Raw genomic sequence first — 12724 nt, forward strand, 5'->3', positions numbered from 1 at the left:
GGTTTGTAAGACAAGTTTTTCACTGGACCTCGGTACAAGTGACAATAATAAACCAACACCAATACCAATTTCCAACAACGGTGGCGTGTTCTGTATGCCGCAGTTGGAGCATCATTTCTCTCTCTGTTCGCATTCATCTCCGCTTCATTCCATCTCCTTCAGTCTGTGGTTAATAATTCTTCAACACCCTCTGTCTGCAGACACCACACCACCCATGCCATACAGTCTCTCCCAGAGTTTTGAAATAGGTGACTCTGGAAATGGTGGATGCTGTGGTTATCATCCTCCTAAATCCTTGGAACTACACACTGGCGGAACTTAGCGGGCCAGGCAGCATCCATGGAGGGAAACGGACAGTCGACATTTTGGGTCGAGACCCTTCACCGGGACTGGGAAGAAAGGGGGAGATAGCCAGTATAAAAAGGTGGGGGGAAGGGGTGAAGCAGGAAGTGGCGGGTGATCGGTTGATCCAGAAGGGGGTGATATTGGAAGCTGGGAGGTGATAGGTGGAAGTGACAAAGGGCTAAAGATGAGGGGATTTGAGGGGTGAGGATGGTGGAGCCTGGAATATAGGGAGGGAGGGAGGGGAACCAGTGGGAGGAGCATGTGGGTAATAAAAGATGGAGAGGGAGGGGGAAGGGAAAGAGATAGGGTGATGCGGGCCTGTTGGATCAGGAGAGAGAAAGGAAAATAGAAGAGGCCACACCGGGAGCACCAGAAGCAATAAATAACACCATGAATCCAGATGGGGACCACTTCATTGAGCACCTTCGCTCCATCAGCTGTGCCAGCCAGGACCTCCCGGTGGCCACCCACTTCAATTCCACTTCCCATTCCCACACTGACATGTCTGTCCACGTTTCCTCTACTGCCAGGTCACGGGCAAATGAAAATTAGAGGCACAGCACCTCATCTTCCGCCTGGGCAGTCTCCAACCTGACGGCATGAACATTGCATTCTCCGTCCTCCAGTAACCACTCCCCTCTGTCCTTTTCCCCTATTTTTCTTTAATGGTGAGAGATGGGTGAATGTTGATGTTACGGGATGCTAGTGTGCTTGGAGTCAGAGCAAAGACACTCCCAAGTTGTGAGAAAACAGTTGACCTCTAACGCCAGACAGGCTGCTCGCCAGCACCTGCGAAACACCAGACGGCTAGGAGAACTCAGCAGGTCAGGCAGCATCTGTGGAGGCAAAGAGATGGGCGCCGTTTCAGGTTAGGACCTTGCATCAGGACCGAGAGTGTGGAGGGGAGATGGTCAGTACAAAGAGGTGACTCGGGCTGGCAGGCGACAGGTAGAACGAGATGAGGAGGGAAATGATGGGCAGATAGAGCCAGGTGGGGAAGGGAGAGAGATGGATTGGGAGACGGTGATTGGGTGATATGTGGGCTGTCCGGTCTGTAGCACCGGACTGACTGAACTGTAACAATTTTGACAACTAACCTGTCCATTCCTCTAAGAGTCACAGTGTCCTACAGCACAGAGACAGGCTGTTCGGCCCAACACGTCCATGCTGACCTGTCTGCCCATCTACACCAATCCCATTTGCCCACATTAGGACTACATCCTTCTATGCTTTACTTATTTCAATGTCTGTCTAGATATCTCTTAAATGTTACTGATTGTATGTGATTTTATGACCTCCTCCAGCAGCATGTTCTAGATATCAACCACACTCTGTCTTTGAAAACTTTGTTATTTTAGTACTTACATTTCCTGTAAATCCACAAGTGACTGATGGCTGGAAAGATTATGTCTTGCTTTGGAAATTTGAAAATGGGGCTTAAAATAAAAAACTATAAAATTGTGCTTTGAGTGCAAATATCTGGAGACTGATTTTGAAGAGCAGTGTTAGATAAAGGTGTCTTGGATGGACAAGAGATGGTGGTCAGGTTGTGTTACCAGGTTTTTCTGATGCAGGAACTGAAATCGCTGCTCAGCAATAATGGTTTACTCAACAAATGAGGTCCTGGCAGGTTATCTTCTCATTCAAGAGTGGAGAGTTCCTGTTCAGTATCTGTTTCTCAGCACAACATTGGAAGCAGATTACTGGTTATCTTATAGTCTCTTGGATATTGGTCTGTGTAAATTGGCTGCAATTTTGCTTACTTTAACAGTTATATCAATTTAAGTCTCATTTATTTGTGCTGAGTTACTGCAAAGATTTATATGAGTAATTTATAAATACTTCCATCTCATTTAAAACTGAATGGCATATGACTAGCAATTGTGTGGCTGTGGATTGTGAGACGTGGGGAAACTTGGACTGTTTTCTCTGGAGGCCGAGAGGAGACCTGACAGAAGTTTATAAAATTATGAAAGGCGTAGATAGGGTAGACAGAGTCTTTTTTCCCAGGGTAGAAATGTGTGTTGCTGCACACCCTCCCTGCCACTGGTATGGGTGTGCCTGTCAGTACGGACATGGGAAGCCAGTTATTGATGGGTGTGGGGGATGAGTTGAATTTTGTTTAATTGCAAACAAGGATTTTGACATCTGTAATACAGTTGATTACAGTTATTTCTGTGCACATGATCTCTACTAGTCTGTAGCTGATTCATAGAATTATGAGTGTCACAGGAAGAGAATCCGTATTTCTGTCACACTGTTAATAACCTCGAGTGGCTCAAAGCACTATATTCTTGCCATGTGGTCACCGATGTACCTTGGGAACTCCTCGTCTCCTCCATGTATCATTGCATTGATTTAATAAAACTGTGAAATGACTGGTTGTAAAGTTCTTACGTAAAGAATGATTCTGAATCACTTGGAAATGTTTATTTGATTGTAAGACTTAACCCTGATTAGTCAGAACCTGTCATTAATGTATCAGTAATCAGAGCACAACTCAAACCTCAAAGATCCCCACCATCCGGGCCATGCCATCTTCTCACAGCTACCATTGGGCAGGAGGTACAGATACCTGAAGTCCCACACCACCAGATTCAAGAACAACTATTTGATTCTTGAACCAACCTGTACAACCCTAATCATTACCTCAGGAGAGCAACACCATGACTGCTTTGCACTACAATGGACCTTGTTTTTTTTTGTTCTAATTGTGTTTTTTCTTGTATAATTTTGTATAATCTAAGTTTTTCTTGTGAATGTCATGTCTCTAGTGCTATGTGCTGATGGTGTAGAACCTAGGCCTACAAGTACATGGTTCTCTGAAAGTAGCGTCACAGGTAGACAGGGTGGTGAGGAAGGCTTTTGGCACACTGGCCTAATCAGTCAGGGTATTGTGTATAGAAGTTGGGAGGTTATGTTGTGATGGTACAAGATGTAGGTGAGGTCACCTTTGGAACATTGTGTTCAGTTTTGGTCACCCTGCTATAGGAAAGATGCCATTAAGCTGGAGAGAGTGCAGAAAAGATTTACAGGGATGGTGCCATGACTCGAGGGACTAAGTTATGGAGAGAGGTTAAGCAGGTTGGGATTTTATTCATTGGAGCGTCGGAGAATGAGGGGTGATCTTATAGAGGTGTATAAAATCATGAGGGGCGTAGATAGGATGAATGCACACAGTCTTTTTCCCAGGGTTGGGGAATCAAGAACTGGAGGGCAGAGGTTTAAAGTGAGAAGGGAAAGATTTAATGGGAAACTGAGGGCAACTCTTTCACACAGAGGGTGGTCAGGATATGGAACAAGCTGCCAGAGGAAGTGGTTGAGGCAGGTACATTAACAACATTTAAAGGTACTTGGACAGGTACATGGATAGGAAAGGTTTAGAGGGATATGGGCAAACAAAGGCAAATGGGACTAGCTTAGATGGGAATCTTGGTCAGCATGGACCAGTTGGGCTGAAGGGTCTGCTTCTATGATCTATGACTCTATGTGCCTGTGATGCTGCTGCAAGTAAGTTTTTCATTGCACCTGTGCATACTTGTACTTGTGCATCTGACAATAAACTCGACTTGACTTGACCTCCCTGCCATTACTGACTTTGCATATCCACATATAGCATGGGGTTCCCCTGAAGTTAAAATAAACTAAGGATGCACGTGTGCTGCATGATTCTAATTTGGCCTTGTTCCCTGATTTGGAAACAGGTTTATAAGTTTGATTTATTTCTTCCACCCTTTCAGTCCCGCACATGTGAAGTATATTGGGTGTGCAGATGTCTGCCCCACCGCCATTCCCTCTGACACTGTAGCAGGTGACTCAACCACGGGCCAACTGCGGCCCTGCCCTAGTGATCCCGGCAGGTGGCCTTCCCAACAAAAGTCAGCAGCAGAATCAGGTTTATTATCACTGACATGTGTCATGGAATTTGTTGTTTTGCAGCAGCACAGTACAGGAATTCATGGTCACTGCATCATGAGCAGAAATATGATAAAGTACTTATCATTCCTGTGACACAGCTGTTGTCCAATCCTTTCCCCCATGTTCTGAGCAAAGGTTTTGTATGATGTTTATATCTTTTAATTTTTTTTGTTTTTTGTACACTGAACACTTTGTATTTCTCGTTCCTCAGTAGCTGCGTATGATGGAACAATTGCAACCTTTGGCATCCAGCACTGGCACATTCCAGGCCGCTGACGCAGCAGCACTGAAGGAGTGTAGATCTGTGTTCCGATTCTGACAATGGGTGACTCAGTGAGTGGTCTGGAGGCAATGGAATTCCCGACTTTTCTTGATCTCCTTGCTCATGAGAGTTGTGGGAGTGAGAGAACTGTGTTAGCAGTAACCATTTCATGTCAGTGGAGCTTTGGATTGGGCCAGCAAAGCTTGGCAGTTCAAATTTTTGCTTCTGGTGTCGGAGCTTAATTAGCTGGGCTGAGCCAATCAAAGTAACTGATGATTGCTTGGTGTGAAAATGCTTTGATCATTGTGAATCTAGTAATTTCCAATGAAAAATAAATTAAAGGATAGGTCAGGGAAGTAGCTTTCTATTAGTGGCAGTGCATTGAAAGTATTTCCATCCCTCTGTGCATCTTTGGAATGTGAAGTGGAACTACTGTTGCAGGTATGAGCAGAAGACAGGCATTGTCATTAAACAATATCCACAACTAGTCCATGAAAGGATGACAGGACATAAATCTGTTGCATTCTGGTTCTCCTGGGCTCCAGGAGTTCGGTTATGAAGTAAAACTGAAATGTCTGTTTGTGTGATTTCACTGCAATGGAACCATAGCTGGAAGAGCAGGGAGAATAGAATGGGATTAGTGTAAGTGGGTGGTGGATGGTCAGCATGGGCTCAGCGGGCCGAAGGGCCTCCTTCTGTGCTCTGACTCCATGACCAGCTCAGTCATCCCGTGAAGTGACAAACTAGATGGTAACATAACCTGGCTATGGCCACAAAGCTTTTTTAATGAACCCAAGACAAACTTCACCCACTGGTGTACTTTGACGTCGCGTTAATCACCTTTTAACTGTAGGTCTCAGAGGTGATTTTCCAAGGATACTGGTGAGCCATCTGCCCAAGGAATGATGGGGGTCAGTGAAGCTTCTTGCTCCCAACGTGTACTCTCAATATTGGAGACCAAGGCGGTGTCTGGGTCTCAAGGTGCGAAGCAGCAGTGGTCTATAAAGATAATGGCTTGACTGTAGAAGTAGGTTCATGCTACCACTAACATCAAGTAGCTTTCAATGATAAGCCTCCTAAAGAAACAAATTCAATTGCTGTTCCCTTCATTCTGGTCCAGATGCACAGTTACAGGCATTGCCTTTCTGATAATTATAGTTCACAGAAGGAATGAGTTTCAACCGGTTCGACACTCTCCCAATGGCTCTCAGTTGTCCGGACTGGCGTTGAGCGCAGATCTGAGAACTGATCATGCCCAAGACCTCTGGTCAATAGACATTATTGTTAACAAATCTGTTAAATGCATGGAGTTACGTTCACTCAGAGGGGAGTGTGCCAAGGAAGTGCTAGATTTAAAAACTAAAATAGCCATCAGCAATGGACAAAAGATTCATGTGTGGAGAGCTAGAACTTCCCAGTTAACTGAATTTTGGATCTTCAGAAATGACCTTCACTTCCTCCTCCAAGGAAACGTAAAATGGCCAATAAGTGCTGGCATTGCCAATCTCCTAGAAAATGGAGTAATATAGGAATAAGAGTAAATGAAAACCAAAAAATTGCAGAAGCTGGAAATCTGAAATTAAAATAGAAAATGATGGGAATATCAGCAGTTCAGGCAGGAAGAGAACCAGTTAATATTTTGGCTCTGGAACCTTTCTTCAGAACTGGGAAGGAGGGAAAACCAGTTAGTTTAGGTGGCAGAGAAGGTGGGAGAGGGGTGAGTAGAACAAAGGGAATATCTCTGATGGGGTGAGACGGGATGACTTAATATGGCAATTAAGTAGCAGCTATAATCAGATTAGGCTTCCTTGACAGTGTAATGTGGTATAAGTGAGAAATGCCCAGCCCAGCACACCTATATTTATAAAAAAAAACCTGAGGCAAAATGATAACAGGCAGAAATAGCCAGTACTGATACAGACGAAAAGAGAAAGGGTTTCCTAAAGATAGCTATTCGAGTCGATATTTGAGTCCAGAAGGCTGCAACTTGCCCAGGTGGAAGATGAGGTGCTGTTCCTTGAGCTAGCTTTGGGCCTCATTGTAACAGTGTGGAGGAGGCCAGGGGCGGGAGTTAAAGTGGCAAGCACCAGAAGCTCAGGATCACTCTTGTGGATTGAGCGCAGTGCCCCACAAAATGATCACCCAGTATGTGTTTAGTTTCTCCAACGCAGAGGAGACCACATTGTGAATACCAGTTGCAGTAAGGAACTGTTTTGCCCAGGAGCATGTTCTCTGTGAATGATCTGCATAAAATCACTTGCAATGTAACCCTCTGCTTCTATAATTGGTGCACATCTCTGTCGAAGAACATTCTTATTTTGTTTAAAAACTTGTTTAGTCAACGTACCCTTTCCTAATTAAGATGGCATAAAGACAGTGTACAGGTTTTCTCCAGTATTGTCATCACGTTAAGGATGCAAGTAAGTGAATCTACAACGTGAGGTCCATGCCTGCAATCCTAAAACAGTGGGAAGTTTGAAGCCCTTGAATTCAGTAATGTGATTTCACATTTCTTGGCTGAGAGATACTAGGGTTTGTGATTAACATTGTAATTCAGCACAGTCTTTGACAAATGATCCTGGTAGTAGACTGCATGAGTTTTGTCCAAACATCACTTGGTACTTTACCCAATGACCCACATCAGCACATCAGAGCTCACACCATTGGGACAAGATCTTGGGATTGGGAGTACAGGTGAGGAGGATCAGAAGGTGAGCCATTCACTGCAGTATATCCAGCCTCCAACTGGCTCTTGGAGACCTTAGTGATGGTAATGGTATTGAATGTCAATGGCAGGTAGTTAGATTTTCTCCTGTTGGAGATGATTAGAGCCTGGGATTTTTCTGACATGGGCAAATGTTGTTTGGATCTTACTGCATGAAATATTCATCTTATGAAGAGTTGCAAATTGAATTGAACATTGTGCAAATATCAGTGACCCCACATCTGATCACCTTATGTGAAGGGAGGTCATAGGGTTATATACACAGAAACGGCCCTTCAAGTGTTCATTTACACTAATCCTACACCGGAGAAAGCATCCTATCTGGATGCATCACAGCATAGCATGGCAACTGCTCTACCCAAGATCACAAGAAGTTGAGGGAGTTGTGGACACAGCTCAGCACATCACGAAAACGAGCCTCCCCTCCGTGTACTCTGTCTGCACGTCTCGCTGCCTCGGGAAAGCAGTCAATGTAATCAAAGACCCCTCCGACATTCTCTCCTCCTCCTTCCAATGGGCAGAAGATTCAAAAGCTTGAAAACGCACACTGCCAGGCTCAAGGACAACTTCTATTCCACTGTCATAAGACTATTGAACAGTCCTCTTGTATGTTAAAAACTTCTTGTATGTTAAAGATGAACTCTTGACCTTACAATCTACCTCGTCATGACCTTGCACCTTATTTGTCTACCTGCACTGCACTTTCTCTGTAACTGTAGCACTTTATTCTGCGTTCTGTTATTGTTTTTCCCTTGTACTACCTCGATGCACTTATGTTTTGAAATGATTTGTATGAATGGCTTGTAAAACTAAGTTTTTCCACTGTATCTCAGTACCTGTGAAATAAACAAACCAATTCCAATCCCAGTTATTCTCTCCACATTCCATCAACCTCCACAAACATGCGCACGCAAACGGACGCGCCCACACACACACCTATCACTCCACTACACACCATGGACAATATACATTGGCCAACTAACCTACACATCTTTGGGATGTGGGAAGAAGCTGGTTCATGCAGAGGAAGCCCACGCAGTCACAGGGAGAATGTGCAAACTCCACACAGACAGCGTCTGAGGTCAGGATTGAACCCGACTGAGGCAACAATTCTAACTACACCACGGTGCTGCCTCCTGTGACACCCTGAGGAAGTCCTGCAGTGATGCCCTGAGGCTGGGATGATTAACCTCCAACCAGTAAACACTTTCCTTTGTGTGGGTTAGGGCTCCGGGCATTGGAGTGTTCTCCCCTTGATGCCTGTTGACTTTAGATTTACCAAGGAACCCTGATACGTTTGTTCAAAAGCTGTCTGATGTCAAAGGCAGTCATACAGCAATTCAGCTTTTTGGCTGATGTTTGGGTCAAGGCTGTGATAAGGTCCAGAGCTGAGTGTCCCTGGCAAAATATAAAATGGGCATCGCTGAGTAAGTTACAGGTGAGTAAGTGCCATCTGATAGTACTGTTGTAGTACCATCGCAACACCTTCCATCACCTTGCTGTTAAGTGAGAGTAAACTGATTAGGTGATAATTTGCGGAACAGGACATACCTGGGCAATTTTCCAGGTGGTTGGGTAGATACTAGTTGTAGCTGTACTGGAACAGTTGACTAAAAACAGTTGTAGCAGCGCAGGGCCTCGGTACTAACCTGGAATGATATTTGGTCCAATTTGTCAATGACTGGCTTGTATATATCATGTCTGCATTTGGATTCCTGAGTTGTGGAAGAATCTCTGTGTTTATGGAATCATTTCATAATTTTATCTCCTTCACTGGAACTTATTGATGGTGATACTTGCTTTCAAACACACATTACTCTCTACCCTGGGGTTTGGTAAAAGGTGGTGTTACATGCATGCCAAAACCATGAAATTTGAATTGGTAGATTGTGTAGTGTTTGGGCTTGTGGCTGATGTATGGTTGTATTCAGTGTCTAGCTGAGGGAGCACATGGTAGTGATCATCACTAACACTTACAGCTCTTCAGAGAGACACTGACCAATTGTAACTGATGGGAGTGGAGAGGATGCGTGCACTATGTTCTCGAAGTAACTCTTGCCAATGAAATTTAAACTTCATACTTGTGTAAATTGGCTGTGAGATTACTGCTGACAGAAAAGTTCTTCTCTCCCATTTGGAGGCAGGAAGACTAGCACGTAAATCCAACTACTCCATTTAGTTCCAGTCATTGGTCTCGGGTAGCACAGTGGTGCAGCTGGGAGAGTTGCTGGTTTCATGGTCCCAGGGACCCAGGTTCCATCCTGACCTCCAAGATGAGACATCTTTATTAGTCACGTGTACGTCAAAACACACAGTGAAATACATCTTTTGCGTAGAGTGTTCTGGGGGCAGCCCGCAAGTGTCGCCGCGCTTCCGGCAGCAACTTAGCATCCAGTGCTGTCTATGTGAAGTTTGAAGGTTCTTTGTGCGACTGCTTGGGTTTCCCCCAGATGCTTTGGATTCCTCCCACACGCCACAGACATTTGGGTTGGTAGCTTGACTGGATCCTGTAAATTATCCCTGGTGTGGAAGTGAGTGGTGGGAGGCACAGTATGATAGGAGTTGTAGAGAAATAAGTGGGGGAATGTGGTAATGTGGATGTTCTGAGAGCCTGCATGGACAATGAACCGAATAGTTTACTTCTATGTCTTAAGAAATATATGAGAGTAAAACATAAAATAAGAGAATAAATCCCACATTTAGACAAGATCTCTTTATTAGTGGCATGTACGTCGAAACACACAGTGAAATGCATCTTTTGCGTAGAGCGTTCTGGGGGCAGCCCGCAAGTGTCGTGCTAACTGCTACACTAGGTGTTATCTGCAGAGGCTCAATGAACCTCTGCACCACAGCTGCTGGTCTTTGTCAGTATGGACCACTCGTCCCTCAGCCAGCCTCTCTAGAGTACTGGGCCATGCTGGGTGGTACCTGACTGTGTGACTGGCACAAGCACTTTTTGTTGCCAATGATATAAGTGAAATGGACTCTACAACGCTGGAGACCAAGAGGCAACTTGAAGCATTTGTGTAATCTAAGGACATGGTTAATCTACTGAGTCTTGGTGGGAGCCAGCCTAGAACATTGAACGTAGAACACAGAAAAAGGCCCTTCAGCCTACAATGTTGTGCTGAACTAATTAAACCAGTAATTAAAAGCCTAACCAAACTAATCCTTTCTGCCTACATGAGATCCATATCCCTCCATTCTCTGCACATTCATATGCCTATCCAAGAGTCTCTTAAACGCCTTTATTGTATTTACCTCCACTGCCACCCACCACTTCATTCAAAAAAAAATTTGCCTGCACATCTCCTTGGAACTTACCCCGTCTCACCTTCAATGCATGCCCTCTAGTATTAGACATTTGAAACATATCTCAGGACCATCTTCACCACAGAGACATTGATGATTAATAAAGAAAATTATGGAAACTGAACATGAAGTTTACAGAAGCCCAGCAGGATTAAGTATATATACTGGGGGTTTAAGGTGTTTTGGAGGGGAATTACTGGATTGACAGAGGTCAATGCTGATACTTCCTGTGCAAGAGTAAGTGATGAGGAGGTACAATGTTGAGACAATCCCAAAAAGGACTGAAGGAGACTCAAACTAGACCTGAACTGGAGATGGAGAAAGAAGAACAGAATTAGCTGGGATGAATTAACACACGAGGTTGAACCCCATGTCACAGCCATAAGGAAATAGTTTTCCTCAAGTGCAGGGCTGCAGATGACTCTTTCAGAAAGGGCATTGAAGACTGGCTTGTTTGATAGAGGAGCCCTGACCACCTCTCCAATACTGAAGTGATACCTGACACCATTGAAAGTAAATTATTTGCTCAATTCTTTCATTGCTGATTTTGGGATCTGGCTGCTGTTTTTCCCTCCATTACAATTGATCAGACTTGAGAAAGACCCGACTTTGTCACCAGATAGCTCCAATAACCTGGGTTTGATCCTGTCCTCTGGTCTGTCCATGTGGAGTTTGCATGATCCTCTTAAACCCAGTTTATGTTTGTGGAGGTAACAGGACTTTGAGGAAAGGATGGGATGATTTTTGTTCTGGTGGTTGGCATGTCTGAGGCTGGTCTGGATCAAGAGCAGGTTTGGTTATGGAATGTTCAAGGTTTCTGCTTGTTGGATCTATAAAGATTTCTGCTTTTCTCTTTTCAGTTTACTACCGCGTGTTGGTGAACTTCACAACTTCAATCGGGTACACTGCACAACTGGAAAACTTTGAGTCTGCAACATTCAGAGAAATATCTGAAGGAATCATAGACACGGTGAGTAGAGCAGGGCTGATTCTGTCTCGTGGTCCTGGATTTTAAACCCGGACCGCGTTAATTTTCTTAATAATCAGAGAAAGCCGGACATGTTGGGGCCTTCTCCAGAAGTGACCGGTGGTGCAGCCAATAGAGCCACTGCCTCTCAGCACCAGTGACCCAGGTTCAATCTCAACCTCGAGTCCCGTCTGTGTGGAGATTGCACGTTCTCTCTGTGTTCCCTCTGTGTGCTCTAGTTTCCTCCCACATCCCAGAGAGGTGCAGGTGGGTTAGTTGGCCGCTGTAAGTTATCTGTAGTGTAGGTGAGTGACAGGAGAATCAGGGAGGAAGAGAAGAGGTTGCAGTGTAATAAGTGGGGGGGGGGGGTGGGTTGGTGGTAAGACTGATGTGAAAGCTCTGAGAGCTGGCATGGGATTGATAGGCTGAATGGTCTCTTACATTGTGAGAAATATGAAGGGATTGGAATTACGAGGAGGGGTCTGAAGGTGGCCCCAGCAACAGCACTTCCATCTCCAGGATTTCCAAAATTGGGACTCCACAAAAATATGACGGAAGCAAAAATTCTGTCAGGATTTCACAATCTCACTAATGAGTAAACAAGTTTACTCATTAATGAGATTGTGGAACTTTCTCACGGTGTGGGAGGAGCTGGAGTGATTAGGAACGGCCAGTCTGTGCTGTGAATTCCCTGCTGTTTGATTACTCACGAAGTCTTTGTTTTCCGTTTTCTGGCCAGTATAAAGTTCTAGCTGATGGTCCAGGGTTACATGCTGTACCTGATTTAGTAATCATGTTCTGCTGTGATTAAGTACAGCATTCTCCACATCACAGAGAATGAGCTGATAGTTTGTGGGTTAAAAATACTCAAGTCATAGAGTTATACAGTGTAGAAACAGGCCCTTCGGCCCATCTGGCCATGCCAACCAAGATGCCCCATCCAAGCTAGTCCCATTTACCAGCATTTAGCCCATAACCTTCTAAACCTTTCCATTCCATGTACCTGTCCAACTGTCTTTTAAAAGTAGTTATTGTATCTGCCTCGCCCACTTCCTCTGGCAGCTCATTCTACATAGGTACCACCCTTTGTGTAAAAAAAAAAGTTGCCGCTCAAGTTCCTATTAAATCATTCCCCCCCCACCCTTTAAACCTCTGCCCTCTCATTCTTGATTCCCCAACCCTGGGAAAAAGACTG

At 44.6% G+C, this 12724-nt stretch overlaps 1 protein-coding gene across 6 annotated transcripts in view; it reads left to right on the forward strand.

Annotated features, from left to right (window-relative positions):
* hspg2 (heparan sulfate proteoglycan 2) overlaps nt 1–12724 on the forward strand; it is a 429897-nt gene that overhangs the window by 130861 nt on the left and 286312 nt on the right. For all 6 annotated transcript variants that reach the window (XM_052039638.1, XM_052039640.1, XM_052039643.1 and 3 more), the window contains exon 4: nt 11423–11532. In XM_052039638.1, the coding sequence (XP_051895598.1) occupies nt 11423–11532 (110 nt within the window). The remainder of the gene's footprint in view (nt 1–11422; nt 11533–12724) is intronic.

The sequence above is a fragment of the Pristis pectinata genome, chromosome 26, assembly GCF_009764475.1.
Source record: "Pristis pectinata isolate sPriPec2 chromosome 26, sPriPec2.1.pri, whole genome shotgun sequence".
Lineage (NCBI taxonomy): Eukaryota > Metazoa > Chordata > Chondrichthyes > Rhinopristiformes > Pristidae > Pristis > Pristis pectinata.